General features: G+C 37.9%; 4 protein-coding genes across 6 annotated transcripts; all 4 read left to right on the plus strand.

The window, feature by feature from the left end:
• The first annotated feature begins 168 nt into the window (after positions 1-168).
• Positions 169-6,079, plus strand: rnf25 (ring finger protein 25). Its single transcript, XM_048205763.1, has 10 exons — positions 169-291; positions 664-735; positions 852-948; positions 1,068-1,135; positions 1,235-1,304; positions 1,794-1,865; positions 3,628-3,774; positions 4,008-4,097; positions 4,403-4,540; positions 5,186-6,079. Exons 1-10 carry the CDS (start codon positions 242-244, stop codon positions 5,969-5,971), a joined length of 1,590 nt encoding a protein of 529 aa, XP_048061720.1. The 5' UTR covers positions 169-241; the 3' UTR covers positions 5,972-6,079.
• Positions 6,080-6,431: 352 nt separating this feature from the next.
• kat8 (K(lysine) acetyltransferase 8) lies at positions 6,432-10,237 on the plus strand. The gene is made up of 11 exons (XM_048205764.1): positions 6,432-6,855; positions 7,048-7,122; positions 7,221-7,399; positions 7,499-7,552; positions 7,705-7,869; positions 8,835-8,924; positions 9,117-9,257; positions 9,365-9,458; positions 9,558-9,708; positions 9,893-10,047; positions 10,160-10,237. The coding sequence occupies exons 1-11, from the start codon at positions 6,516-6,518 to the stop codon at positions 10,222-10,224; spliced, it is 1,509 nt and encodes a 502-aa protein (XP_048061721.1). The 5' UTR covers positions 6,432-6,515; the 3' UTR covers positions 10,225-10,237.
• Positions 10,238-10,747: 510 nt separating this feature from the next.
• si:dkey-16l2.17 (serine protease 33) lies at positions 10,748-16,490 on the plus strand. Of its 2 annotated transcripts, none has more exons than XM_048205847.1 (7): positions 10,748-11,746; positions 12,186-12,252; positions 12,343-12,366; positions 13,205-13,370; positions 13,739-14,010; positions 15,527-15,693; positions 15,767-16,490. In XM_048205847.1, exons 2-7 carry the CDS (start codon positions 12,207-12,209, stop codon positions 16,010-16,012), a joined length of 921 nt encoding a protein of 306 aa, XP_048061804.1. In that variant the 5' UTR covers positions 10,748-11,746; positions 12,186-12,206; the 3' UTR covers positions 16,013-16,490. The 2 variants fall into 2 exon arrangements, with proteins under 2 accessions (XP_048061804.1, XP_048061797.1); XM_048205840.1 differs by having other exon boundaries at positions 10,749-12,064.
• Positions 16,491-16,754: 264 nt separating this feature from the next.
• On the plus strand, positions 16,755-27,283 carry fus (FUS RNA binding protein). Of its 2 annotated transcripts, XM_048206048.1 has the most exons (15): positions 16,755-16,910; positions 17,851-17,875; positions 17,971-18,131; positions 18,729-18,903; positions 19,046-19,290; positions 20,187-20,382; positions 22,517-22,551; positions 25,485-25,517; positions 25,593-25,702; positions 25,789-25,918; positions 26,006-26,113; positions 26,191-26,329; positions 26,477-26,574; positions 26,679-26,814; positions 26,941-27,283. In XM_048206048.1, exons 1-15 carry the CDS (start codon positions 16,898-16,900, stop codon positions 26,978-26,980), a joined length of 1,644 nt encoding a protein of 547 aa, XP_048062005.1. In that variant the 5' UTR covers positions 16,755-16,897; the 3' UTR covers positions 26,981-27,283. The 2 variants fall into 2 exon arrangements, with proteins under 2 accessions (XP_048062005.1, XP_048062012.1); XM_048206055.1 differs by lacking the exons at positions 16,755-16,910; positions 17,851-17,875 and having other exon boundaries at positions 17,976-18,131; positions 19,046-19,312.
• Positions 27,284-27,504: the final 221 nt, after the last annotated feature.

Below are 27,504 nucleotides of genomic sequence, written 5' to 3' on the forward strand. Positions count from 1 at the left end.
CCCCAAAAGTTTTTTTTTTTTTTTTTTATTGTCTCCTAATAAGATGGAAAATAGCAATACGTGAATTTTCTGTCTCTATGGTCTTGCCCTTTTTAGGGTTAACCAACTAAATAAATAATGAAAGCGCAGTTTGTTTAAATCATTTAATTTGACCTGTGAATCATCATGTTTGTTGAATCATAAATCCTTGAATCCCTGAAATTCCCGTCTGTTTGCCAGCCGGCTCTGTGTCAGCTGACCGATGTCGTGGTGGGGTGGTGACGTCACCGCCAACATGGCTGCCGAGAGCGAGTGAGTATTGAGCTGCTGATAAATACTGACAGAAACCTGTATTTATCACTAATAACAATATAAACCAAGGTTTGATTGACATACGAACTGAATATATTTTGTTTGGAAGACTTGCAGAGCATACTTGTTAACGATACAAGAGAACTGTCATTGGTGACTAAATAGTACATACCGTGATATGTGACTTATTTTGTACGAGAATAACAAAAGTGAATCCATAGTTTAGTTGTTCGGACGTAACTGTTATAGTCATGGGCGTTGTAATGGTCAATATCTAAGTAAACGAATGACCAAGTGGCATTTGCTGTGTCATACTCATGTTAATGTGACTTTAAATCAGTTTTACATCGTCACATCTGTTTGATACCACAGTGTCCTGTCTGAAATTGAAGTGCTGCAGTCCATCTACTTGGATGAGCTCAGTGTTTCTCAGAAAGATGAGGGGTAAATGTTTTAGCATTTATTGATCTTTTAGTTTGTCATAAATTGCTTGAGATAATAGTATAGTTAACTGCCATTAACCTGTACGGAAATAAAGATGTCAAATCTGTCTCAATTAGAGGGTGGACAGTCAGTTTGGTACTCTACCCCTCCACTGCGGAGGACTGTCTCTCTCAGTTCGTCCGTCTTACACTGACAATGGATCTGAACTCTCAGGTTTGTTGCTATAATAGCTATACAAATTACAAATAGCTAAAATATTTGGTAATGGATTTACTTGACACTTCTTTACTAGCTTCTGTTGGTGTTCTGAGTGTATTTTTATTCACTTTCAGTATCCATATTCATCCCCTTGCATCTCTATTCACAATCCACGTGGACTCTCGGATGATAAACTGCTCAGGTGATTGATTATAATTACACAATGTTATATTTAAACTTCTCAATGTCCTGTTTCACTTATTACTCTTTCCAGTGTTTTCTCATGCTGCTTTTTTCTCAGTTTACAGAGCAGTTTGCAGAAGGAGGCAGAGTCATGTATGGGGACGCCTGTACTGTATCAACTCATAGAGGTTGCAGATTTTTTATTAAGATTTTTTAAAAAGGAATTAACACTTTTATTCAGTAAAGCAAAGATTCATTCATTTGATCAAAAGTAACATTAACGAGACATTATTAATGTTACAAAAAATCTATTTCAAATAAATGCTGTTCTTTTTAACTTTCTATTCATCAGAGAATCCTGAAAAATAATTTATCACTGTTTCCACAAAAATATTAAGCAGCAAAACTGTTTTCAACATTGGTAATAATAATAAATGTTTTTGATCACCAAATCATCATATTTAAAATGATTTCTGAAGGATCACGTGACACTGAAGACTGGAGTAATGATGCTGAAAATTCATCTTTGACATCGCTAGAATAAATGACATTTTAAAACAAGAGACATTTTTCTCAAAAACATCTTTTAAAAAATGCTCCAACCTCAAACGGTACTGTATATGCCTTCTATCTTGTGTCTTTGTCTCAAATTATTTTTCTCTATTTTATCCTCACAGAGAGCTAAAGAGATACTGACTGAGAGCAATATTCCCCATGGAAACTGTGTCATCTGTCTGTACGGCTTTAAGGTGTGGTGTTTTAATTGTGATAGTACCATAAAAATACTGTCAGGTCCATAAATATTGGGACATCAACACAATTCTAATCTTTTTGGCTCTATATACCACCACAATGGATTTGAAATGAAATGAACAAGATGTGCTTTAACAGCAGACTTTCAGCTTTAATTTGAGGGTATTTACATCCAAATCAGGTGAACGGTGTAGGAATTACAACAGTTTGTATATGTGCCTCCCACTTTTTAAGGGACCAAAAGTAATGGGACAGATTAACAATCATAAATCAAACTTTCACTTTTTAATACTTGGTTGCAAATCCTTTGCAGTCAATTACAGCCTGAAGTCTGGAACGCATAGACATCACCAGACGCTGGGTTTCATCCCTGGTGATGCTCTGCCAGGCCTCTACTGCAACTGTCTTCAGTTCCTGCTTGTTCTTGGGGCATTTTCCCTTCAGTTTTGTCTTCAGCAAGTGAAATGCATGCTCAATCGGATTCAGGTCAGGTGATTGACTTGGCCATTGCATAACATTCCACTTCTTTCCCTTAAAAAAAACTCTTTGGTTGCTTTCGCAGTATGCTTCGGGTCGTTGTCCATCTGCACTGTGAAGCGCCGTCCAATGAGTTCTGAAGCATTTGGCTGAATATGAGCAGATAATATTGCCCGAAACACCTCAGAATTCATCCTGCTGCTTTTGTCAGCAGTCACATCAGCAATAAATACGAGAGAACCAGTTCCATTGGCAGCCATACATGCCCACGCCATGACACTACCACCACCATGCTTCACTGATGAGGTGGTATGCTTTGGATCATGAGCAGTTCCTTTCCTTCTCCATACTCTTCTCTTCCCATCACTCTGGTACGAGTTGATCTTGGTCTCATCTGTCCATAGGATGTTGTTCCAAAACTGAAGGCTTTTTTATTAGATGTTGTTTGGCAAACTCTAATCTGGCCTTCCTGTTTTTGAGGCTCATCAATGGTTTACATCTTGTGGTGAACCCTCTGTATTCACTCTGGTGAAGTCTTCTCTTGATTGTTGACTTTGACACACATACACCTACCTCCTGGAGAGTGTTCTTGATCTGGCCAACTGTTGTGAAGGGCGTTTTCTTCACCAGGGAAAGAATTCTTCGGTCATCCACCACAGTTGTTTTCCGTGGTCTTCCGGGTCTTTTGGTGTTGCTGAGCTCACCGGTGCGTTCTTTCGTTTTAAGGATGTTCCAAACAGTTGATTTGGCCACACCTAAAGTTTTTGCTATCTCTCTGATGGGTTTGTTTTGATTTTTCAGCCTAATGATGGCTTGCTTCACTGATAGTGACAGCTCTTTGGCTCTCATATTGAGAGTTGACAGCAACAGTTTCCAAATGCAAATAGCACACTTGAAATGAACTCTGAACCTTTTATCTGCTCCTTGTAAATGGGATAATGAGGGAATAACACACACCTGGTCATGGAACAGCTGAGCAGCCAGTTGTCCCATTACTTTTGGTCCCTATACAAATATACAAACTATTGTAATTCCTACACCGTTCACCTGATTTGGATGTAAATACCCTCAAATTAAAGCTGAACGTCTGCAGTTAAAGCACATCTTGTTAGTTTCAAATCCATTGTGGTGGTGTATAGAGCCAAAAAGATTAGAATTGTGTCGATGTCCCAATATTTATGGACCTGACTGTATGCACATAATGTGTGCTGTGGCCTGTTTGTGACATTTATAATTTAACATTTAACTTGTTCCTCTTCCTCTGTTTGGTCCCAACCATAGGAGGGGGAAGTGTTCACTAAGACCAGCTGCTATCACTATTTCCACTCGCACTGCCTCGGCCGCTACATCACTCACTCTGAGATGGAGCTGCAGGACCGTGAGAGGGAGCTGGAGGAGGATAAAACCAGAGACCAGACTGAAAAAGAGGTGGGGCTGTTCGTCATAGCGGATACTTACAATCTACTTATCTTGTATACTTTAATAGAGTTTCTGTACTGTTTTGTCTTAGAGCAAAATGCTACATATTTACCATTGTAATTGTACATAACCTGCTTCAACATTTCTGTGAATATATAACTAAATGCAACACATAAACGCGCAGTGAGGTATGCTGTAAACAAAAGGTATTTTTGATAGAAATGAGATTCCTTCATTAACAGGACTTGGCTGTTGTTTGCCCTGTGTGTCGAGAGCCTCTGACCTACGATTTGGATGCCCTTCTTTCCTCCCCTGCTCCAATTTTCACCCAGGTAAGACATACAGACACAGTGTATCATTCTCTGTGGACACGATGCTAGCAGTTGGGTCAAGCTAAACTGGCTTGGGCATGACGTTTATCATTGTTAGAAATGTCAAGTGGACAAAGTCACTCTTGTGTTCAGTGCCAAGCAGTAGATTTTCTTTAAACAGTGCGTCATTGTCCCATGTGCAGTCCCTCTTGTTAGCTGACTATGCAGGGATGTCTAGTTAGAAAGCTCAACACCCTCATGTATGCTCACTGGTCACATGCTGTGGATACACATGAACATTGTGTTTATTATTGCTTCACTCACAGCAGGAGGATGTGGTCATCGGTGGAGAATTTAAAGCGAAATGGGCAGCGCTCCAGAAGATTCTGGAACGGCAGAAGGAAAAGGGTGGAGTTATTGACCCAGAAGCAGAGTCTAATAGGTTCCTAATTCACATTAATGAGGTAAATACTGGATGGAACATGTTTGGCCACATACACAATGCAAAGTTTTGGGAGTCACAACTGCATTAAAAATAAAATAATAAAAAATAATAATATATGCACTGCTGTTCAAAAGTCTGTGATCGGTAAGAATATTTATTTTTAAAGAAAAAATAATACTTTAATTCAGCAAGGATGCATTAAATTGACCAAAAGTGACGGTAAAGACATTTATAATGTTACAAAGGATTTCTGTTTCAAATAATGGCTGTTCTTTTGAACTTTCTATTCATCAAAGAATCCTGAAATAGATAAACAGAATCCTGTTTTCAGCATTGATAATAATAAGAAATGTTTCATCAAATCATCATATTAGAATGATTGTCAAACTGGAGTAATGATACTCAAAATTCAGCTTTACTACCACAGGAATAAATTACATTTTAAGATATATTCAAATAGAAAACATTTCTTTTAATCTTTTTTTTTTTTTTAAATGCAGCCTTGGCGAGCATAAGAAACTTCTTTTAAAAACCATTGAAATTTTTTTTTTTTTAAATGATAAATATATATTCACCCTGAAGAGGAGTGACAATTGAGGCCTTTGAGTTCTCAATATCAGTATCTGAATGAATAAATAAATGAGGGATGTTTTTCTTTCCTCAGGCTCAAGCTAATCTTTCTGATGCTCCCGGTACGGATGCATCTGGTGCCGAATCTTGTCAGTCACTCCCTTCCTCATCCCCAGATTCCACCAGTGCAACCCAAGCCTCTCAGAGTCATCACACTTTGGGCCAATCACAGCGTCCGTGCACTCATGAGAGAAGGCAACAAGGTGACTTCAAGAGAGGTCATAGAGGAAGAGGAGGCAGAAGAGGTGGATTGGGACGTCATGCGATGCCTTCACCTGGGGTGGAACGGTTGGGAGGGCTAATGCAGTCTTCTGATAAGATTAATTGTGTCAACTCAGACCCTCCAAACACTACATCACAGGTAGAAAGCACAGCACAAGGACAGGTATGTGAACTCGGTGATAATAGAGCACAGCTCAGGCAGCCTTTGACCAATGAAGAAGAAAAATCTGTTTCTCAAGACAAGGCTACTTCACAATCCAACTGTGGACAAGATGAGAGCAAACAAAAAGTGTGTATTTCAAAAGATGTGACTCAGACAATTTTACAGGATGGACATCCAGAAAGGGAACATGTGAGTAGAGGATGGAAGCGTGGTAGTCGTGGCTCCGGACGACATTATGGACACTGGCAGGACAGGAACTTTAAGGGACCCGGTTACTGGGATAATTCTGGGAGCGTCGGTCACCGTGGAGGTGGACATAGAGCCAGAGAGGGAGGGGCTGGGCATCATCACAGAGGGGGTGGAGCTCATAGAGGTGGTGGGAGGGGTTTGCATCAGAGAGTGGAAAAAGAATTTAGGAAAGAGGGAGTGCTCTGACAAAGGGAGAGGGGAGGTACAGGCAGAGGAACAAGCATACCTCCCAGTTTCACCAGCTGTACTATCATCAAATCTGTGTCTGTAATAAAATTCTCCACAAGCAGTAAACTGCCCCATGTTTTTCCTTTCTCTTTTGTGGACGTCATTGTTGTCACTGAAAATGAAGGAGTAGACATTGCAATTAGGAAGGAGTCTAACCACTCAGGAAGTTTGCTAAAGCAATTGTGCCTACAACCCATAAAATTGAAATGTGAAAGAAAGTTTGTTCTTTGTTCTGTCGTAGGTTGTGATAAAATAAGTTATATTTATTCATTAAATCATTCTAAACGTCAAGAAAAATTAATTCTCAGTAATCCACACGCTTAAAACTTGCCTGTACTGCTCTCATGTACAAGTAGATAAAACTATTTCTTTGATGTGTCCCATGTGTTGGTATTTAGTGGTTATAAAACTTGCGTCAGTGAAATAAAACACAAAGCATGGCCGAGAGCGTACTGCGCATGCTCGAGTCCTCGCAGTGCGCAATGTTTTCAAATGGACAAAGATGTCTGGCGTAGCAATGTCAATGTCCGGCAATCGTCACCCAAACATGAACAATTCATACGATAACTGCGGTTCAGAAGAGCGAATGGACGTTGAAATAGACGCTGGCCACGCCGGAACCGACCGAGGAGGCTTAGAGACGGGAACACGAGCAACGTGTTCTTCAAACGGCAGCGGCGGGGAAGAGGATGAGGCGGAGGCCGCGGATCGAGACCGAGAAGCCACGGGCTCGAGTACTCCGCACTCCGGGGATGGAATGTCGCACAGCGGCGGCAGAGAGCAAGAGGTGTCGGTGGAAATCGGGGAGACTTATCTTTGTCAGCGTGCGGACAAAACATGGCGTAAGCTAATAATGGAAAATGCTTACTTAGAATTTTGTTTCAGAACACACAGTTTTATAGTTAAATTCTCTATTATGGTATTATTACGTATATTATTGTTGTAAAAACGTGCTGAATGAGAAGTACGTTATGTAAGCATGCACATACTGTTTGTTGGTTTATTTATTTATTTATTTTGTACTTTTCTTTCAGATTCAGCAGAGGTTATTCAGTCCAGGCTAAATGAGCAGGAGGGCAGAGAGGAGTTTTATGTCCACTATGTTGGATGTGAGTGGAATTGCATGGCTGATCATACACAGATGATATACAGGTTTGTGTAGTCCTTACAGATTCACTGAGCACATTCTCCCTTTTGTCAATTGCAGTCAACAGACGTTTAGATGAGTGGGTTGGAAAGGCTCGTTTAGCCCTGACAAAGACTGTGAAAGATGCAGTGAGAAAAAGTGTGGAGGAAGGTGGTGGGGGTGAGCTTGTGGACCAGCCAGAGAGGAAGATCACCCGAAACCAGAAGCGTAAACATGACGAGATCAACCACGTTCAGAAGGTACCTGTCATATGGATGGACCGTTTAAAAGTCTGAATGAGTCTATATCAGTCCAATTGCAAGATTACTAATTATTTGACCCTGTCTTTTTTCCTCCAGACTTATGCAGAGATGGACCCCACTACGGCTGCCCTGGAGAAAGAGCATGAGGCGGTAAGAAGGGGCAAAATTTGCATAATACTCATTGAAAAAAATAATCTGCTTTACAGTACCACAATGCTTATGGTGTTTTCCATTAAATAACAAATTATCCATCTGTTTTTCCCATTTTGATCTAAATGTGACTTTTGTTTTCACATTTACAGATCACAAAAGTAAAATATGTGGACAAGATCCAGATTGGGAACTTTGAGATTGATGCATGGTACTTTTCTCCATTCCCTGAGGACTATGGAAAACAGCCTAAACTTTGGATCTGTGAATACTGCCTGAAGTATATGAAGTATGAGAAGACTTTCAGATACCACCTGGTCAGTCCACACAGTGGTTTTGTTGTTTATTCACATAGTAACTTCTGTTAATGAAACCATAGGGGGTGCTATATATCTTGTCTAATGAATTTAAATGCTTAGAAGAGAGTGCTGAGGGGATGACTTGTTTTTGTTGGCCAACTCAGGGGTTAGCATCACCCTGGTTCTCTCAACAAAAAGTCAACAGGATTTTTTGATTAGCTTTTGGATTATTGCAGAAAATAAGCTCTGTGACCGACAAAAGTTTATGATTTTTGCACGTTCATCAAGATAATCTTCACAAATTAACACAATTTTAATGATTTTTAAGAGTAAATAAAAGCACCAGAAGTATAAAAAAAAAAAAAAAAAAAAAAAAGAAAGAAAAGGAAGAAAAAAAGTTCCAACATATATTTTAATCTTAATTTAAAATCTTTAAGTTGGAAAGTTTGAGTTAAGATAATTTGTAAGAGCTTGATTATAAACACAGTGAGGCTGTGAAAGTGAACTAGTGTTTAGATGAGTTTTCCTGTTTGGTGTGATGATGTTTCATGTCCCCAACAACCTCTGGCGTCCCATTTAGCCACCTGTTAGCAATTAGATTAGTTAGATATTACTGATATTACTGGGATATTACCAATGTATTTTATGTTGTAGAATAAAAGGTGAAACAATCTCTTGAGCTCACGTTATCCACAGACCTTATTTAAGACATTTAACAAAAAAAAAACTTAAACACCGCAACAATGAGAAAAAGGCAAAAATGCTAACTTTTTAGGCCTTATTACTGTAGCACTCTATTGTACAAGCATTTTTTTAGTCATTGTTGGTCTTTGTTGATCAGCTAGTTTTAAATGATTTTTGTTGTGTTTTTGTGTTAGTTGTGTTTTAGAGCATTTCTAGTTTCACAGAGTAAGGTTTACGTTCTTAATTTATGCTTTCTTTTGTTTTCCCTTTCCTTTGTTCCTCAATGGCTCTCGTTTCAGTCACAGTGTCAGTGGCGTCAGCCTCCAGGCAAAGAGATTTATCGCAGAAACAATATCTCAGTATACGAAGTTGATGGGAAGGACCATAAGGTGAGCCAAATGACACCTTCCACTCACATTTAAGATGAAACAGAAACAAATCATTTCATGATAAATAGATTTCAAACCTGGAGAAGAAGACTATGTATACTATATAAACTGATTTGTTACATTGCTAATACATATATGTGCAGTTAATTTTCTACAAGGTTTCTGTGGTTCTCACTGTCCTTCTCGCTGTAGATCTACTGTCAGAATCTGTGTCTCCTGGCAAAGCTGTTTTTGGATCACAAAACACTTTACTTTGACGTGGAGCCTTTCATCTTCTACATCCTCACTGAAGTCAACAAACAGGGAGCACATATTGTGGGTTACTTCTCTAAGGTAAAGTGTTTGTTTTTGACATTGTATGTCAGTTGTATTTATACAGTGTAGCTGTTAACTTGTATCTTATTTAACACGCTTTATCTATATATGTTTCTCATGAGCAGGAGAAAGAGTCTCCAGATGGGAACAATGTGGCTTGTATTCTCACTCTTCCTCCATACCAGCGAAGAGGATATGGAAAATTTCTAATTGCATTTAGTAAGTTTCACCCCTGATTCACCTTTCATCAATTGTTTGCCTCTGATATAAGCACTTTTATAGATGAATAATTGTTCTTTGTGTCACAATTCTTCTCAGGTTATGAGCTTTCTAAGCTGGAGAGTACGGTGGGGTCTCCAGAGAAACCTCTGTCAGACTTGGGGAAGTTGAGTTATAGGAGTTACTGGTCATGGGTACTACTAGAGATTCTGCGAGACTTCAGAGGGACTCTGTCCATCAAAGACCTCAGGTACACATCCAGTCCCAAATACAAGTACAAACATGCATGAAAGCAAATACATGAGGTCATAAGCACATTTGTATACCTGAACAATTCAGATAAACATTTAAAAAAAGGAAAATACTGCAAAATAAATCGACTGCCAATGTCTTGATGAAGAGCACTAACTAATGCATACTGTCTGTACCCACAGTCAGATGACAAGTATTACTCAGAGTGACATCATCAGCACGCTACAGTCTCTAAACATGGTCAAGTACTGGAAGGGTCAGCATGTCATCTGTGTCACACCCAAACTTGTAGAGGAACATCTCAAAAGTGCCCAGTACAAGAAACCCCCAATAACAGGTAACAGATCTGAAAAATGCATGAATGTGCTTCTAGTGCTAGCTTTATACATGTGATGTTGTGTATTTGTGAGTTTAATCTATTAAACATCTTACATTTTGTGTTTCTACAGTGGACACGCATTGTTTGAAATGGGCACCTCCTAAACACAAGCAGGCCAAGTTCTCTAAAAAATGAGTATGAACGTCAACAAAAAAAAAAGAAGAGTGTGAGACTGTCCCTTCACCCCTAATGTTTTTCACAGCTGACCTAAATGTCATGTAGATATACTCTGAGATTGTACATTCGCATTGTATTGAGTCTGTTATTTTTTTAAAATAAATGAATAGTAATATTCATATCATTGTTTGCGAACCTTCTTTATTTCAAGTTAACATTTTAGTGCATCAGTGTGGTACTTCAGTTCATACAGTCAAACATAAAATTACTCAGACGTTTTTGATATTTTTGATATATTTTTACTAGTGGGTGCAGGACACTATAGTTAATTTAAGTGAGGATAGCAAAATAAAGTAAACTGACATATTATACCCCAAAATTCTTCATACAGTGGACTACCAGTAAAATTGATACAAATTTGGAACCAAAAGTTATTCAGACACTTTGACCTGACCATGTTTTTCTCAAGTGTTATCTGACATAATTAAGATTTTTTTTTTCCTGACGGAGTTTAACTTTGAGATCTTGTCATATTTTATTACCCTTTTTTTAAAACTATAGTGAATAAACTGTATTAATGAATGAAATGTGCAAGGTGTCTGAATAAATTTTGATTTGACTGTAAGTGTTCTGTGAGGTGGTTTAATATTTATACTAGACTCTACTTCATGTTCAAATGGCTTAGTTAAAAAAAAAAAAACACTTTGAAGAAAAAAGTTTGAAGTCAAGCAACATTATGATGAATAATTCATTAGGCAGTATAGAATTACCTATTGCACATGCAGCACCTGTCTGGCTTTTAGGTGAAAGTTGATCCCAATATACACAGTATATATATATGTATAAGATAAAGAGGGTCAAATGACTTGTCTAAAATGGCCCTTCAGCGTAAGAAACAATAACTTGGTAACTGTAATACTTAAAGGGATTATTATATCACCGATACCGATCTATAGCTTATAGCCTACTGTTTTCTGAAAGAATTTTGTTTGTTTTTACTAAAATGGTACATGTGGGCTAAAGTGAGGCAGTAAATGGAACTGTGGTGTTTTAGCAGAATTAATTTACTATGAGTATAATGGTTAAAATATGGTTACTGTAGTAACACAATAGTAAATTAGTTAGTTTTTCGTTATTACTCAACTTAGTAGCTAATTACGAACGTTGCATGTAAATGCAGAAAATACTGTTAAAATGTTATTGATGAAAAAAAAAAGTGTATTTAAATATTCTGAATATTTTTTTCTTGCTTTTTTGCAAATAATGTGCAGCAAAATACGAATTAAGGCCATTTGAAATGTGTCTCGCTGAATGAATAACTCTGGCTACAAATTATTATTGTGTGTCTTGAGAAAAGATAAAGAAACTGAACTGCCCGAAAATAATCTAATTTAATCCAACTGTTCTGCACGAAGGGCAGGAATTCGCTCTCCTCCACTGTGTGGATCTTCTTTATGCCGAGAACAACGGGCTCATTATTTGGGAGGAGATTGAGCCCGCGCGTTGTGATTGGACGCTGGCTGCAGGTAGAAACGCACAGGTACATTCATACATTCTCTGGCAAATGAACATCTCGGCGTTTTTGCTCGGTTATCTTTTCGTCCGTGTCGATTACATCGACATATTTCCTCTCGAAGCTCATGTAAATTATTGTTTGAAAGATACGAATATGTACCGTTTTCACAACGAGGCATCACAAATCTGTAGCTTGGCGCGATCAGAGTCCTCGGGTGCTCGAGGTTAAATCGTTTTCTTTTTGCCCTAAAAATAAACAGTGTTCATTGCCTCTCATTTCTGTTCGAGCGTTTGATCCGACCCTCGGATATCCCCTTTGGGTAAAGGACCTTTGACATTACTAGTAAGTTTTTGGACTCCGTTATTGACAACAGTGTTGATTGTTTTTTGTTGAATTGGAGCCCAAGGGTCACCCCAAGTGGAAAATTATAGTTTATTCTTTAAAACACTGACATTATTTACAGATACTCAGCCAAGTGAACAGAATGACTGACACATGCCTGCAGCTGCTCCTTGTCTTGATGGCAACAGGTAAGTCTTATTAGGGTGTAGTAATGGTCTGTTTGATTCACTGCATTCGTTGAATTCATAATTTGTCATTCTGTGTCCTACAAAATCCAGGTCTGTCAACATGTGTGGCACAAGGTAATTTTTTTCAGTTTATTGGTCAGTGACAGATTAGTAGCCTATGTCTGAGATGATAGAGAAATATATTTTAAATGTAACATAATTTAACTTCATACGAATTGAAAATGTTTATATTGATTTTAAAAAAGATATGAAGATAGTTATCTGAATTAAGTAGGCTATTAAATAAAGGCTATCCATTTGATTTTGAACAAAGCATAATTTTCTAGTAAAATATTATAGATCTTGTGGGTCTATATGGGTCTTTTAGTTTAACTGTTTTTTGTCACATGGCCAGAAAATTGTCTTTCCTGCATGTCTCAGTGACACATTTTCTATAATAACATTTTAAAACAAATGGATTTGTTGCTTACTATTAAATTGAAGCATTATAAAATTAATAGTAAAAAATGCAAATATTTCATTTACATTATGCATTTGGCATTTGTTTTTATCCAAAGTGACTTGCACTGAATTTAAGGAACACATTTTATCAGTTCTTAGTAATCAAAGTCATGACCTTGAGCTTGCTAGCACTTTAAGCCTCACATTACATATCACAATGACTTTGAATTCAGAAGAAAATTCCATGCAGTTTTGAATAGCTTAATAGATATGGATGAAAAAATGAGCATCACATCATTGACCCTAATAAACTTTCTCCTCCTTCTTAAGTTTGTAACCTTACCCACAACAGCTTTCACACCTCATGTCTCATGCTCCTGTTTGTGTAGCTCCTCATTAATATAGTGAGAAGATGTAATGATACTCTAGGGGTGTTGTAGGGCAGGTGTGATCTGGTAAGAAAACCTCTACTGTGTAGAACACTAAATCTCCTCTGACCTGTTCACGTAAGTGTGCGGCAGGCCTCCGCTAGGGAAACGCATTGTGGGAGGAGTTGATGCATCAGCAGGGGCGTGGCCATGGCAAGTGGACATTCAGATGGGAGCCAATGGCCATGTTTGCGGTGGATCCATAATTGCAAAAAATTGGGTCCTCTCTGCTGCACACTGCTTTCCTAAGTAAGTATTATCATATTATCAATGTCGGTGTTGATTAAAGAGAAGTTAAAATGATAGTTCACCCAAAAATGAAAATTCTGTCATCATTACTCACCCTCAAGTTGTTCCAAACCTGTATATATTTCTTTGTTCTGCTGAACACAAAGGAAGATATTTGGAAGAATGTTTGTAACCAAGTAGATCTCGCCCCCCATTGACTACCATACTATTATTTTCCTACCATGGTAGTCAATGGGGTGCGAGATCTACTTGGTTACAAACATTCTTCCAAATATCTGCTTTTGGAACAATATGAGGACAATTTGGAACAAATGATGACAGAATTTTCATTATTGGGTGAACTAACCCTTTAACCCTCCTACCCTCAGCCCCTCAGAAGTGTCTTCATATCGCCTGTACATGGGACGCCATCTGCTTAATGGCTATAACCAGTTTGAGATGGTCAGTCAGGTGCAGCGGGTGGTTGTTCCAGAAGGATACTCAAACCCTCAGGAGGGCAGAGACATAGCCTTAGTGCAGCTGCGCTCTCCGGTCACCTGGTCAGACAGGATTCAGCCTGTGTGTCTGCCATATGCTGGCTTCCAGTTCAACAGTGGAGCCTTATGCTACGTTACGGGATGGGGACACACTCAAGAGGGCGGTAAGTATATCAACATGGAAATAAAGGGGAACCACAGCAAATAACAGAGATTTTACTCTTTAAACTCATGGCCAAGGTGTTTCCTTGGGAGGGACCGCTGGATTTCTTACCATTTCAGTAGTGGTAGTTACAGTAGACAAGGGGGAGTAATATGCAGTAGCATTGAGTTAAAGGGTTAGTTCACCCAAAAATGAAAATTCAGTCATTAATTACTCGCCCTCATGTCGTTCCACACCCGTAAGACCTTTGTTCATCTTCAGAACACAAATTAAGATATTTTTGATGAAATCCGATGGCTCAGTGAGGCCTGCATTGCCCGCAAGATAATTTACACTTTCAATGCCCAGAAAGCTACTAAAGACATATTTAAAACAGTTCATGTGACTACAGTGGTTCAACCTTAATGTTATGAAGCAACGAGAATATGACGCTTCGAAGCTTTATGAATATTTTGTTTCGAATCAGTGATTCGTGTATCAAACTGTCATGTGAACCACTGAAATTTCAAAATGTTTCGAAACACTTATGATGTAACGAAGCCTCGTTTACTGAAATCACGTGACTTTGGTAGTTTGATACACGCTCCGAATCACTGATTCGAAACAAAAGATTCGTAAAGCTTCGAAGCTTCATGAAGCAGTGCTTTGAAATCAGAGATCACTAGATATTGTTGAATAAAGTCGCTATTTTGTTTTTTTGGCGCACAAAAAGTATTCTCGATCTTAAGGTTGAACCACTGTAGTCACATGAACTGTTTTAAATATGTTTTTAGTAGCTTTCTGGTCATCTGAAAGTGTTAATTATCTTGCTGTCAATAGAGGCCTCACTGAGTCATCGTATTTTATCAAAAATACCTTAATTTGTGTTCATGAGGGTGTGTAATTAATGACAGAATTTACATTTTTGGGTGAACTAACCCTTCAACCAGAATAGTTGGAAAAGAGAAAACATGAATGGCACATTTACTTCTTGCTGAACTGTCAAATTGACCCATAAACATCTTGTAATAACAGATTTGTAATAAAACATTTTTAAACACATTTCACAACACATCAGTGTTGACACTTTGCAGGCATGTTCATGACCCTAAATGAGAGAAACCATTTCAACATTTCAAGAAGTTTAAGCAGTATTTCTGACCACTTAATATAGAAATTGATCAAATTGACCCACAACATAGTATAAGATTTAAGAGATTTTCTTTTTCATTGTCCTGCAATGTTAGAAACAAAGTTTCCCTATGTCTTTTATCACGCATTCATGCAGTAACCGTCGCCGCTGCTGAATGGAAAAGATAAAAATGATTTGACACAGAAATGATAGATAAGAGACAACACTTTGTGTCAATAACAAATATATATGTATGATATAGTAGCCTGACAAAAAAATGTCTAGACAAAACATTATAAATATTACACTTCTATTCCCATTGCATGTTATATTAGTTTAGTTTAATAATGTTTTGGAAATTTTGCGTTTTTTGTGAATTGCTTTCCCTGTCTTTCCTTTCAAATAGTCTCCCTCACTGGACTTGGGGCGCTACGGGAAGTGCAAGTGCCCATTATCGACCAGTCTTCCTGCCAATCAATGTATCAGATTTTGTCATCTGATTTAATAACAGTTGATGTCCTATCAGACATGATCTGTGCTGGATATATGGAGGGAGGCAAGGATTCCTGTCAGGTATGTTATTACTATTATACTGTTAGTACCCTGACTACCCTACCATGTAAATAACCTATTTTTTCTCTTTCAGGGGGACTCTGGAGGGCCTCTGGTTTGTCCTGTTGGCAATGGGACGTGGATTCAGGCAGGAGTTGTGAGTTTTGGACTTGGGTGTGCTCAGAAGAACCGGCCAGGTATCTACTCCAGAGTCTCAAGCTTTGCGAGCCTCATCCGCAACACAGTTCCAGAAGCTCAATTTTTTGGTCATGCTTGGAGGAGTGAAAGTCAAACACCTCTGGTTCTAGGCCTCTCTATTGTGTTAGTACTGTTTTGTTAAAAAGATCCAATGTACAAGTTAAAAACATTTTGATACATTTTGAAACACCACCAGTTTTGTCTGTGTGGCATTGATTTGCCATGTTTTGAATGCTGTTGTGGTGCAAAAATTGAATGCAAAGCTTCAAAGGTGTTGCAGATTATTTTAAATAACGTAATATGTGATATGTTTTTATGACGGAGTGATCTGGCCATCTGATCCTGCCTAAGCACAGATATAGTTGTTATATACTTGTGTATTAGATATCTTTTATGTGATTGCAATAATGTCATCAAGACCTCAAAACACTTTAAAATGCCAATATCCTAATTTATAGGATAAATTCAATATGATTTTGTATTTCTTGTTCTGAATATTTGTAATGAAAATCAAATTGATTTGACTGCATAAGACATATTATTGCACATTACAAATACTGCTTTCACTCATGCATTCAATATCAGTGTTATTTTAGAATTTATATTAAATTAGTATGTCACCTGTGTTTTCCTTTTTCTTGAGGGTTTTATTTATTTATTTTTTATTTATAATATCCACTAAACATTGTCATTAGTCATAAATCGATATGATCTTGATATTTTTATAGTACATTACACTTAAAACTCACTATAACTAAAGATGCTTTTGATTTGAAAAAATACTAAAAAATTCAAAGAACACTTTAAGTCTAGTTTTAAACTGTATGTGTTTTTTCTACTCTATAAATATTTTGTAAACATCAAAAAGATGAGAGGATGATAGCGCCGCCTGCAGGCTCAAATCGACACGACACAACAGCGTCAGTGTCCGCACAGTTGCGCAGTTGATATTGGTAACCAAAGGTGACTGCAACTCTGCTCAAATTGGTCTTCTGCATCAGCTGCTAAAAGGATTTAAAGCGCTATCATGGCGTCAAATGGTAAGATAGTCAAAGTAGTATTATCATTTGGCTATTATTATTATTTGGCTTTTATTATAATCGCTAGGTTTTGCCGAAACGTTGCAGCTAATGCAAACGCTACCTAGTCATTTTCTCAAAGTCATCTTTATTGCTTACTCGCAAATGGCGAGGTTGTGTAATGGAAGCGATGGACCCATTTGGTGCATTTGTATATTATTTGAGAAAAGGCGAAATGAAGAACATGTCGGCATCCGCCATTTTGTTGGAAGCTCTTTCAGTTTGAGCTGGTTTGTTCTACTGACCTACATTTTCACCTGACCTATATTTTCTCCGAGCCCATACTGAGTTTTTTTTTTTTTTTTTGGTTTTAAATTCAGTTTCAGTAATTAAAGGTTTAAGAGATTAATTATTTGGCATCCTCTACATCTCATACACGGTTTAGCAACGCGAAAAACTGTAGCACCCCCATTACGACTGCAGAATTCATTTATTAAAACGGGAGCTTGACTAGTTGTATAGTTAGATTACCTAAAAATGAAAATTGTGTTATCATTTACTCGACCATATGTTGTTCCAAACCTGTATGACTGACTTTCTTCTGTGAACATCAAAGAAAAATGTTGGTATCCAAACAGTTGGGTCACCATGCATTGACTTTCAGTGAATTGACAAAAGAAAAAATCATCAAAATATCTTTTTTTTTTCTTTTTTTTTTAATTTTTGTTCCATAAAATGATCTTATACAGGCTTAGAACGACATGAGGAGAAATAAATAATAACATAATGTTCTTTTCTGGGTGAACAATCTCCAGACTAGTACTCTATTTTCCCAAAGCCAATGCACTCTTTTGATCAAATGCAGATCTGTGATTTTGCCAGTACTTGTAAATTACCAATAATAAAAAAAATCAACAAAAAAACCCCACCATGTATAATGTACATTGTCTTTTCCCTTCAGATTATGCTCAAACCTCAAGCCATGGGTAAGTTCAATGCATCATTTCCCAAGTGTTATCATAATATTGAACGATTTCTCACATTTATCATTAAAATAATGAATTCATTGTGGTGTTCCCAGTTATGGCGGTTATGGAGGACAGTCCAACCAGAGTTACAGTCAACCCCCTGGCCAAAACTACAGCCAGCAGAGCTTAGGAGGATACAGCCAAAACTCAGAGAGCAGCTCTGCTCCTTATAATCAGAGTGGATATGGCTCCAATTATGGACAGTCCCAGTCAGGTATTACACTGCAAATGCTGTGAATAGGTCCATTTAGTTTATGAACAATTTTTGCAATATTTAATATAAATGTTTTATCCATTTATCATTACTTTTTTCATGTGCCCTCATATTATTTCATCAGAATAACTTCCCCTCCCTCTTGCAACAAGTTCTCTTCTCTGATGATTCAGGGTTGCCAGGTTTGCGTAACAAAACTGTTCTAATTGCTATTTAAAACCCACCCAATCATGGCTAAAAATAGCCCAATCGTATCCCCGGTAGAAGTGTGTTTCAGGGGGTAAAAATCCTGTTCCGTGGGGGTCTTTACAACCCGCGGCAGTGTTGTGTAAAAGTAGCCCAATTCCGCGGGAAAACTTGGCAGTGCTAATGTTTACTGGCACAATGGCGGGTCAACCTGTCACTCACATGAGATCACAGCAGTGGAAAACCACAATGATCTAATCAATTCCGATGGCCAAAATCAAGTCCCGCCCTACATTTGTTTTCTTGCTCAAGAAGCCATTTCACTCGGATTTGTCACAATAGGCAAGAAAAGACTATTGCAACTTCTGTTTCACGCCGACTTTTTTTTTTTTTTTTTTTTTTTTTTTAAAGGAGGATATGGGTCTCAGCCCCCCTCTCAGGGCTATAATCAGTCCAGTCAGTCATACAGCTCTGGAGGCTACAATAACAGCAGCCAGCCTCCACCAGCTCAAAGTGGAGGCTACAACCAGCCATCTTCGTATTCAGGCTATAACCAGCATCAGTCTGCTACTTCATCTGCCTCTGGGTGAGATTTCAGTGGTGAATCCTTGTTAGTGTCTAAAATCTAGTTTTAGCATTTTGCTTGTGCAAAATGGTTTTTTTTATGGGTTTTTGTCCAGAATGTGGCATTATTGATCAGAATTTGGAAAACATATTTTGTGTTTCAGTAACTATGGCAGCAGCTCGCAGTCTTCTGGCTACGGTCAGCAGCAGCAGGGTGGGGGTGGTTTTGGTGGCAGTGGGGGTCAGTCTGGAGGATATGGGAGCAGTGGAGGACAGAGCAGTGGATACGGGAGTAGCGGGGGCCAACACCAGTCCTCTCAGCATGGAGGAGGGCCTTACAACCAATCTCCAAACTACAGCTCACCTCCGCCTCAAAACTATGGGCAACAAAATCAGTACGGACAGGGAGGTGAGCTTGAGAGATTCATTCAGTAAGTCATCATATAGAAGTTTGATTTGATTCGCTATATAGCGATATGGGTAATAGAAAATAGAGCTGTTCAGTCTCTAGTTCTGAAACTAGAGAATTGCCATTTTCTGTAGCAACTTGCAACTTTTTCTATTGCAACTTGAATTTTTTTTAAAAGTGCAATGGCCTGAATGTTCATGTTTCAGTTGTTTGTTGTAGAACAAACAAGTAATTGCAACCACAGACCTTATTGACTGTTAAATCAAATTCTAAAAACCTGTTAGAAATTCCAGAAGAAATATTACAATTCTATGCTTATTTTGTCTACATTAATAACAATAATAAATCATTTAAAAAAATCAATTAATAGAGTATGAGAAATGGATATTAATTTTGAAATAACATTTAACCATGTTATTAAAGATTTAATTTTAGTGTGCGTTACGGCTGTAATACAGTAGACAACTTTTAAAATCGTAACATATTTTAAAACACTACGCATCATTCACTTGCCGACTTTGTAAATGTTTACAGAGAAAACCTGGGCTGGTTGAAATTTTAGATTCTGTGCCCATCATACACTGCGATTTTCAGTGAAATCTTGTCAATTCAAACCTGAAGACCGGCTCTGACTTTCGGCAACTAGCATAGACCCATCTAGGCTAAAAATCTTGGCAAAATTCATGTAAGTTAGTTATCCGAACAGAGAAAACGCATGAAGTGACCTGGTGTAAACGGGTCCTAATACTGTTCAATAACCTATATGGTATAAACCTGTATGGTCATACATCTCGACTCAAATAGTTATTTCAAAGATTGAATACAATGCAAGGCTTTAATGTTTAAGGTAGACATGTAATGTATTTCCATTTCAATGTAATGTATTTCAATTCTAGGTTACAATCAGGATTCCCCACCACTGAGTGGTAGTGGAGGAGGAGGAGGAAGAGCCTATGGTGGTCAGGATGGTGGATATAGCCAGGATGGAAGAGGTGGACGTGGCCGCGGAGGTGGAGGTGGTTTTGGAGGTCGAGGAGCGGGTGGGTTTGACAGAGGTGGTCGGGGAGGACCCCGTGGCAGAGGAGGAATGGGGTAAGCAAACATTCATGTCACGCACTTCTTCCATCTCCTTCACCACATAAAGTCCACATGTATGCATCAGTGTGTCATCTAGGGAAAAAGTAACACCTTCAGGTAAAAGGTTAAAATAGAGCCATATTGACTGGCTGGGCTGAAAGTAAATGCTGGCCTAGACCTCGGTTAACAACATTTAGGGTGTAAAGTTACGGTCTACTTAAAACAGTATTATGGACAATAAGTGAAACTGAATACAGAAAATTTGTCCAATTAGGTGCCAGAATGGTCTGATGTATGATTTATTGGTGATCCTCATATTCATGTATTTACCTAAAATGATGCATGATGTTACGTTGGTTTCAGTGTGCTGAATATTTTCATTTCTACACCCTTCACAAGATGGAACCAGCCAAAGGTTCACATAAAATTGAACAAAAACTAATCAGAAGTTGCAATGAATGACCAGGTGTTTTGTTTTTTTGTTTTTTTTATAATAAGGATCTGTTAATCGTTGACTTACCAGTGAAAAACAAAGCAAAACAAAAATTATGGGTTTGGATGTGTCCTGTCCTGTGGCAATAAGTCAATCATTTTACTAGTTGTCTATGGGAGTGCATCACATCACATATTTTCCTTCACACGTTCACATTGCACATTGTGATCAGGAGTTTACTATTATTATAATTCATTGTATTTTTAGGTTATATTGACATTTTGTTTACTTATAGTGTTAGCATCGTACATCGTTTTCATTATTATTTCCCATTTAATCAGTAATGCTCTTATGTTTTAGTTTTAAGTAGGGATGCACCGATACTAGTATTAAGGTTGGATACAATGTTAAAATGTTCTGATACCATTAAAAAAATGTTAACGTGCAGCATATTGTAAATGACTGTATTGATGCTTTCCTAGAATTTCACTAGTAATGTTGAGGTGTTTGACTCATTGGAGTGGATTCATTCAGTCGGATGTTTTAATGGGGAAAACGCTACTTGAAAGTGAGGACATGAGTGAGAGAGTGCTAAAAATCTTGCTTGTCTCTGCTTCTGCTTCTTTTCCCCCCCAGATGCCCTGGTGATCAGCTGTGGATTAGATGTTATTTTTAGTGAATTTAACAGTTCAAGAAGATTTTTAAACATTAATCCCTCAAATCTACATTTGAAATGTACTTGAATATTTCAGCGCATCACGGGTATCAGCCAAAAAAACAAAGTATCGGTGCATCCGTAGTTTCAAGAACATACAGTCTTTCACAAACCCCCAAAATTATAACCACTCTTATGAGCAGGTTAAGGTTAAAATGTTACATTAATATAATTATTTGAAGCAGCAGATGATAAACCCCATCTGGCTGTGATCTCACCTGTTCTCTAAACCTTCTCCATCCTCTCCTACAGGATTATTGTGTGTTGCAATGCTTTAATGAATCTTCAAATCTCCTCCTAGGCTGTTTTCTACAAGGTTCAGCGATTTAGGCTTTTCCTTTTGAAGAAGATAATACAGAAACACAGGCTCTAGACAACTGGGGAAGTGAAGATTAGCCAAGAATAAATGAGGAATGTGTCACTATAAATAATAATAAAGGTTTAAAGATCCTTTTCAAATCTTAAAAGGATCCTAAAACTGTATGGAACAGCTGGATTAATCCAAAAGGGGGAGAGTGGTCACATCAGTTATGTTTATTAATTTAAATGTAAAACTGAATGCAGTGTATGCAGTTTCTGTCCAAAGTAACATAACATGGATACCGTTTGCTATATTATGGGTGAAGGTCCTGGGCTAAAGATGTACCTTCGATCTGATAAAAGAAAATTGATTTGGTGAAAGAATGATTGAGTTCGCAGATGCACTGCAAAGCTGCATGGTAAAAGATATATGGTAATTCTTTTGAGCAAAATAGGCCAAATGGTTATGATAGAGGGCCTGCATGACTTGGGGAAGGAATATCTAATAGGTTTCCAAAATTCCCTTATGGGTTATGAGGAATGATGAACCTAGTGAGAGGGAGCAGAAAAGAAAAGGGGCAATATGGAACTTGTAGAAAGGATGATGGAGATGGGTGGGGCCTTTCCAGCCTCAAGAGTGAAATGGGGCACCACCCTCATCAACCTTCAATTCGTCTCGCTTCTCTCTCCTTCTCCGTCAGAATGGGCGATCGTGGAGGATTCAATAAGTTTGGTGGTAAGTGACAAACTCTTCAAACAAGGAACTTCAGGGGTTTAAAGAGAGCCTGGTCTAAGAGGGAGGAGTGGGTGTCTGATCACGTCACAAAGAAATCTGCGTTATATTTTTAAAAGAATACACTGAAATTAATGCGATAACCACGTGGTATGTGTGGTAAAGATAAGTGGTAAACGACTACGCTTATACATTTCATAATATATTTAGCAACAGATTTCCCATTTTGCATGGTTAAGGTAGAAACACAAAGTCATATGCAAGCCGTTATAGTAAAAGACCTTAAAGGGATTGTTCGCCAAAAAACGAAAATTCTGTTATCTCATGTCGTTCCAAATCTAAATGACTTTGTCCTCTGTGGAACACAATGAATTATTCCTGTAGGTGCAATGTTTCAACAGATACTTTCTCTTATTAGTGTCACTACACAAATGAGAAGTAATTGAGTAATTTTCAGAGTTTAAAATTAGATTTATTTATTTATTACGTGATTTCAGATGGTTTTTACAGTCGATCACTGGAATTGGAGTACTGGAGTTTGAAATTAAGTAGAATATTTTGAGGACACTCTGAAACAGAAAAAAAATGGTTGTTGATGTGTAAGTTTGGGCTGGGATATCTGATAGTCCAAAAGCATGCGACTTCAAATGGATCTTTTTATTTTATTCATTTATTTATTTATTTTTACGAGATTTCAGATGGTTTTCACAGTCGATCACTGGAATTGGAGTTCTGGAATTTGAAAATAAGTAGAATATATTTAGGAGACTCTGAAACAGAAAAAAAATGGTTGTTGATGTGTTAGTTTGGGCTGGGATATCTGATAGTCCAAAAGCATGCGACTCCAAATGGATGGGTTTTTTTTTTTCTTTTTTTCTTCTTTTTTTACATTTATGCATTTATCACACACTTTAATCAAAAAACAACTTACAGTGCGTTCAAGGTTAATATTTTTGTTCATCAGTATATGCTTCCTGGGAATCAATCCCGTGACCCTGGCACCATGCTCTAGCTGATGTGCTAGAGGTGGTCAAAAAAGACGTCAGTGCTTGCACCTATTGTGGCAGTATTGATTTGTAGTGGTTGGACAGTAAAAGTGTTATGCACGTACCTTAATCATTACGGTATGGGACAGCATGTCTCCAAATCTGGAGAATGTTGAACATGTAAAATATACATGAAAGTTAAATCCAAAATTTCTGTACGGATTACTGGTTTTTATTTTTGGTTCATTTTTTTAAAAATGTCATTGGAATTTACCGTGAAGATTCCATGTGGTGGGATTTTTATTTGATTTTTTTTTTTATTTAAGTTTTTGGAGCACCCATCTTATACCCTGAGCACTTTTGCATTTCAAAAGGATTCAAGTGGCAAACAGCTGGATTCTGGAGGTTGTTCAAATCCATTTGTGTCAGGTGTTTTTAGAGTTGTACTGGTCCGATGAAGGTCCTGATGGAAAATTCTACCAACAAAAAAGTACATGAAAAAGTTATTTAAAACAACAGGAATGGAAGCCTGGAGATGGAAGGAGTTAAAATTACACATCATATACACAACCTATCACAGTTTGAAATATGAATACCATGTTCAGAATTGTTTGAGCATGTCAGCACCAGCCAGAAACCAACATGCTCGTGTTCACCACACTGTTTCTAACTGGTAACTACCTCAAATGGCATCTACAGGTATAACAAGGGGTCGAGGCTTACTTATCTGGCTAGCTCAAATTGTATTTGAGGTGAAGCCAGATCCAGTAAAAATTGTCATGGGTTTGATGTTGAAGGAATATTTGCAGAATATGATGAATTGTGAACTTAAAGGTGATTTTAAAGCCTGTTACACTTTGGGTTGAGGAACGTCTGTATAATACAGTGAGCCATGGTCATATGTCCTAATACTGAAAGTGCACAATTTGGGTTTCAATATTATTCTTTTGAGTAGACTGGTAAAATGTGCAAGATTGTGGTTCATCATTGATCATCGTAATCTCTTTAAAACATCAGTGGTGTTGGTAACTATTCTAATGGTTATCCAAATTACTTGCGGTTGTATAAATGTTGAAAATTGGTTTCTTTTCCTGGGAAAATCCAATGTCTAGATGTACTTGTAGACAAAAAGCAAAGACATGACCGATTGTCTGACATTTTGTCTGTTTGGAAATCAGCTTTTGTGGGGTGGAGAATGAGAACCTGATCACATGGCCTATGAACATTTTGTCATTGATGTAAGGGGTCGTAATGTCACAGATTGCTGTGGTGTTCAGTGCTAATGGAGTTACTGAGTTCTCAATAAAAAGGGTGAATGATACGTGACTGGTTGCAAAGTGGTATTCAGTTAAAAGTTGTCCTTATTAGCTATGCATGTTTTAAAGTTGACCAAATACACACAACCAATGAGACGACGACAACAAACCAACAACAACAACATGACCCAATGCAGACTTTCACAAAGCAGACTGTAAAAGTATGATCAGATGGTTTTGCAGGGGTTTGAATTAGATGGTTATTGCATGGTTTACAGCTTTCCAGAAAAGGAGAGATTTGTGATATAAAAGCCAGTACATGGAGTTGTCTGACATGTATTTCGGTTTGCTTATGATGATAAATCAAGCTACAGTTATCGGTATGGGAGTAAAGAATCTCCCACTTGAGTCCTTGGACTTATTTACATGTTGGCCAGTTTTGTCAATTTTGAAAACGAGTCGTGTTGATAAGAAACAATGTCCAGATAGTGTTGGTTGGTGCTTGGTATTCTCATTTAGTCAAATATGCTGCTACAGATTTCCATCAGGTTCAGTTTTCTGTATCTGGAGCATAAATTATAATTGATGTATATGACCCCATAAAGAAAAGTCAAAGAACGAGTAATAAAAGTGTTTGAATATTGTGTGTTTGTGTACATGCGTTATATTAATAACGGTTCCTTTCACTTCAAAGGGCCCAGGGATCATGGAGCTGGTGGGCCCAATAGTAAGTATATGGCAACTACTTACATTGTTAGATTATTTTCAAGCCTGATTATAAATTTCTGATTTTTTGTTACAGTGCAGGAGCCGGATAACTCTGACAACAACACCATCTTTGTGCAAGGTCTTGGAGACAACTATACTGTGGACTCAGTTGCAGACTTCTTCAAACAGATCGGCATCATCAAGGTGGAAAAGCAAGAAGAAAAAACTGCCATTGTGCAGCAGTTATCTTCACATAGTTCTTCTTGTCTTAATATCTTTTTCTCGCACAGATCAACAAGAAGACCGGATTACCCATGATAAATCTTTATACAGACAGAGAGACAGGGAAGCTTAAAGGGGAGGCTACTGTTTCCTTTGATGACCCCCCTTCAGCAAAAGCAGCCATCGATTGGTTTGATGGTATGTTGAAAGAGACCACACGAGTGCCTGCCTTCCAAAAAAACTTCTTGGATGTCTGTTTATGTCACGTTCAGCTTTTCTCCTCAGGTAAAGATTTTAATGGAAATCCAATCAAGGTGTCCTTCGCCACTCGCAGAGCTGAATTTGGACGCGGCGGTGGTGGTGGCGGCATGAGAGGTGGTCGTGGTCGAGGAGGTGAGATTAAGTCTCTATGTGGCGTTTTAAGTTATCTCTGTTTAGCTTTCCTGACATGGGTTTTCTCTCTTTTGCAGGGCCAATGGGCCGTGGGGGATTTGGGGGAGGCAGAGGTGGTGGTGGCTTCCCTGGCAACAATGGCGGCGGTGGTGGCGGTGGTGGTGGTGGTGGCAGTGGCGGCCAGCAAAGAGCAGGAGATTGGAAATGTTCAAATCCGTAAGTGTTGGTCTGCACTTACTTTGAGCAAAATATATATATATTTTTTAAGCAAAATTATTTTTTGCAAGGCTGGTTTGCATTGAGAAAGGCACTATATAAAGAAATTTCACTTGACCTGACAAACTTTCTCTTGTGCGTATGCAGAACTTGTGGTAATTTGAACTTCTCATGGCGAAATGAGTGCAATCAGTGCAAGGCTCCCAAACCGGAAGGAAGTGGAGGAGGAATGTCACCGGTGGGAGGTAAAGGGGAACTTTCCTGTAAAAATGAAGAAGATTTTTTGGTAGCAATGTGACTTATTGAACTGGGATAGTGGATTGCTGCTTAAATGCACCCATTTCTGTAGGTGGTTTTGGTGGAGACCGGGGCAGAGGCGGTTTCGATCGAGGTGGTTTCCGCGGTCGTGGTGGTGATCGAGGGGGCTTCAGGGGAGGAAGGGGAGGTGACCGGGGAGGATTCGGACCCGGCAAGATGGACTCAAGGTGAATGTTCTGACGATTCACAGCTGTTGCAGATTTTAAAATGTTAACTGGTAGAAAACTGATTTTCAATATACACTATTCACCAGTGACAAATGTATTTCAGTGCCTCTGTTACGTGTTTTTCAGGGGGGATCACAGGCATGACCGCAGAGACCGGCCTTACTAATGGGAAACTCTCTTTTGTCCAAATAAGATTTTAATTCTGTGTGGGACCAGTATTCACTCCACTTCAACACTTGTTACCTTATTCATTATGTTTTGTGTTGTATGTTGTTAAAATGTGTTTTTAGTTCTTGTAACATAATTTTTTGTACTATTCTCTCTCTATACTCTGATATTGTTAATTATGAATTTATTTTTTTCTCTATTAACTTGTTGGTGCTTAGGTCACAGTAGTAATATTTGTGCAATTTATTAAATATACTTTCTTTTTTGTGGTTTAAAATTAAAAATGTTTGAAAAATAAAAATTGTGATGTGGCATTACTTTATTTTCATCTCATTGATTTATAATACTGACCAATACATTATATTTCTTTAATACAGGGTTATTATTTAAGTTAACTAAAAAATAGTTTATTTTACTTGAAATAAAATATGTTAACTGAAATAAATTATTAAAAAAAAAAAAAAAATATATATATATATATATATATATATATATATATATATATATATATATATATATATA

Source organism: Megalobrama amblycephala, linkage group LG1, assembly GCF_018812025.1.
Source record: "Megalobrama amblycephala isolate DHTTF-2021 linkage group LG1, ASM1881202v1, whole genome shotgun sequence".
NCBI lineage: Eukaryota > Metazoa > Chordata > Actinopteri > Cypriniformes > Xenocyprididae > Megalobrama > Megalobrama amblycephala.

What these genes read in the sequence shown, in the direction of transcription:
- rnf25 (XM_048205763.1), top strand. Translation starts at nt 242, where the DNA reads ATGTCGTGGTGGGGTGGTGACGTCACCGCCAACATGGCTGCCGAGAGC. An exon ending in CAATGGATCTGAACTCTCAG is followed by an intron (nt 949 to 1,067) that starts GTTTGTTGCTAT and finishes ATTCACTTTCAG; the next exon opens with TATCCATATTCATCCCCTTG. An exon ending in TCGGATGATAAACTGCTCAG is followed by an intron (nt 1,136 to 1,234) that starts GTGATTGATTAT and finishes CTTTTTTCTCAG; the next exon opens with TTTACAGAGCAGTTTGCAGA.
- kat8 (XM_048205764.1), top strand. Translation starts at nt 6,516, where the DNA reads ATGTCTGGCGTAGCAATGTCAATGTCCGGCAATCGTCACCCAAACATG. An exon ending in TGGAGAAAGAGCATGAGGCG is followed by an intron (nt 7,553 to 7,704) that starts GTAAGAAGGGGC and finishes TCACATTTACAG; the next exon opens with ATCACAAAAGTAAAATATGT. An exon ending in CTGTCCATCAAAGACCTCAG is followed by an intron (nt 9,709 to 9,892) that starts GTACACATCCAG and finishes CTGTACCCACAG; the next exon opens with TCAGATGACAAGTATTACTC.
- si:dkey-16l2.17 (XM_048205847.1), top strand. Translation starts at nt 12,207, where the DNA reads ATGACTGACACATGCCTGCAGCTGCTCCTTGTCTTGATGGCAACAG. An exon ending in GTCAACATGTGTGGCACAAG is followed by an intron (nt 12,367 to 13,204) that starts GTAATTTTTTTC and finishes TGTTCACGTAAG; the next exon opens with TGTGCGGCAGGCCTCCGCTA. An exon ending in GAGGCAAGGATTCCTGTCAG is followed by an intron (nt 15,694 to 15,766) that starts GTATGTTATTAC and finishes TTTCTCTTTCAG; the next exon opens with GGGGACTCTGGAGGGCCTCT.
- fus (XM_048206048.1), top strand. An exon ending in TTATGGACAGTCCCAGTCAG is followed by an intron (nt 18,132 to 18,728) that starts GTATTACACTGC and finishes TTTTTTTTAAAG; the next exon opens with GAGGATATGGGTCTCAGCCC. An exon ending in AGGTGGTCGTGGTCGAGGAG is followed by an intron (nt 26,114 to 26,190) that starts GTGAGATTAAGT and finishes TCTCTTTTGCAG; the next exon opens with GGCCAATGGGCCGTGGGGGA.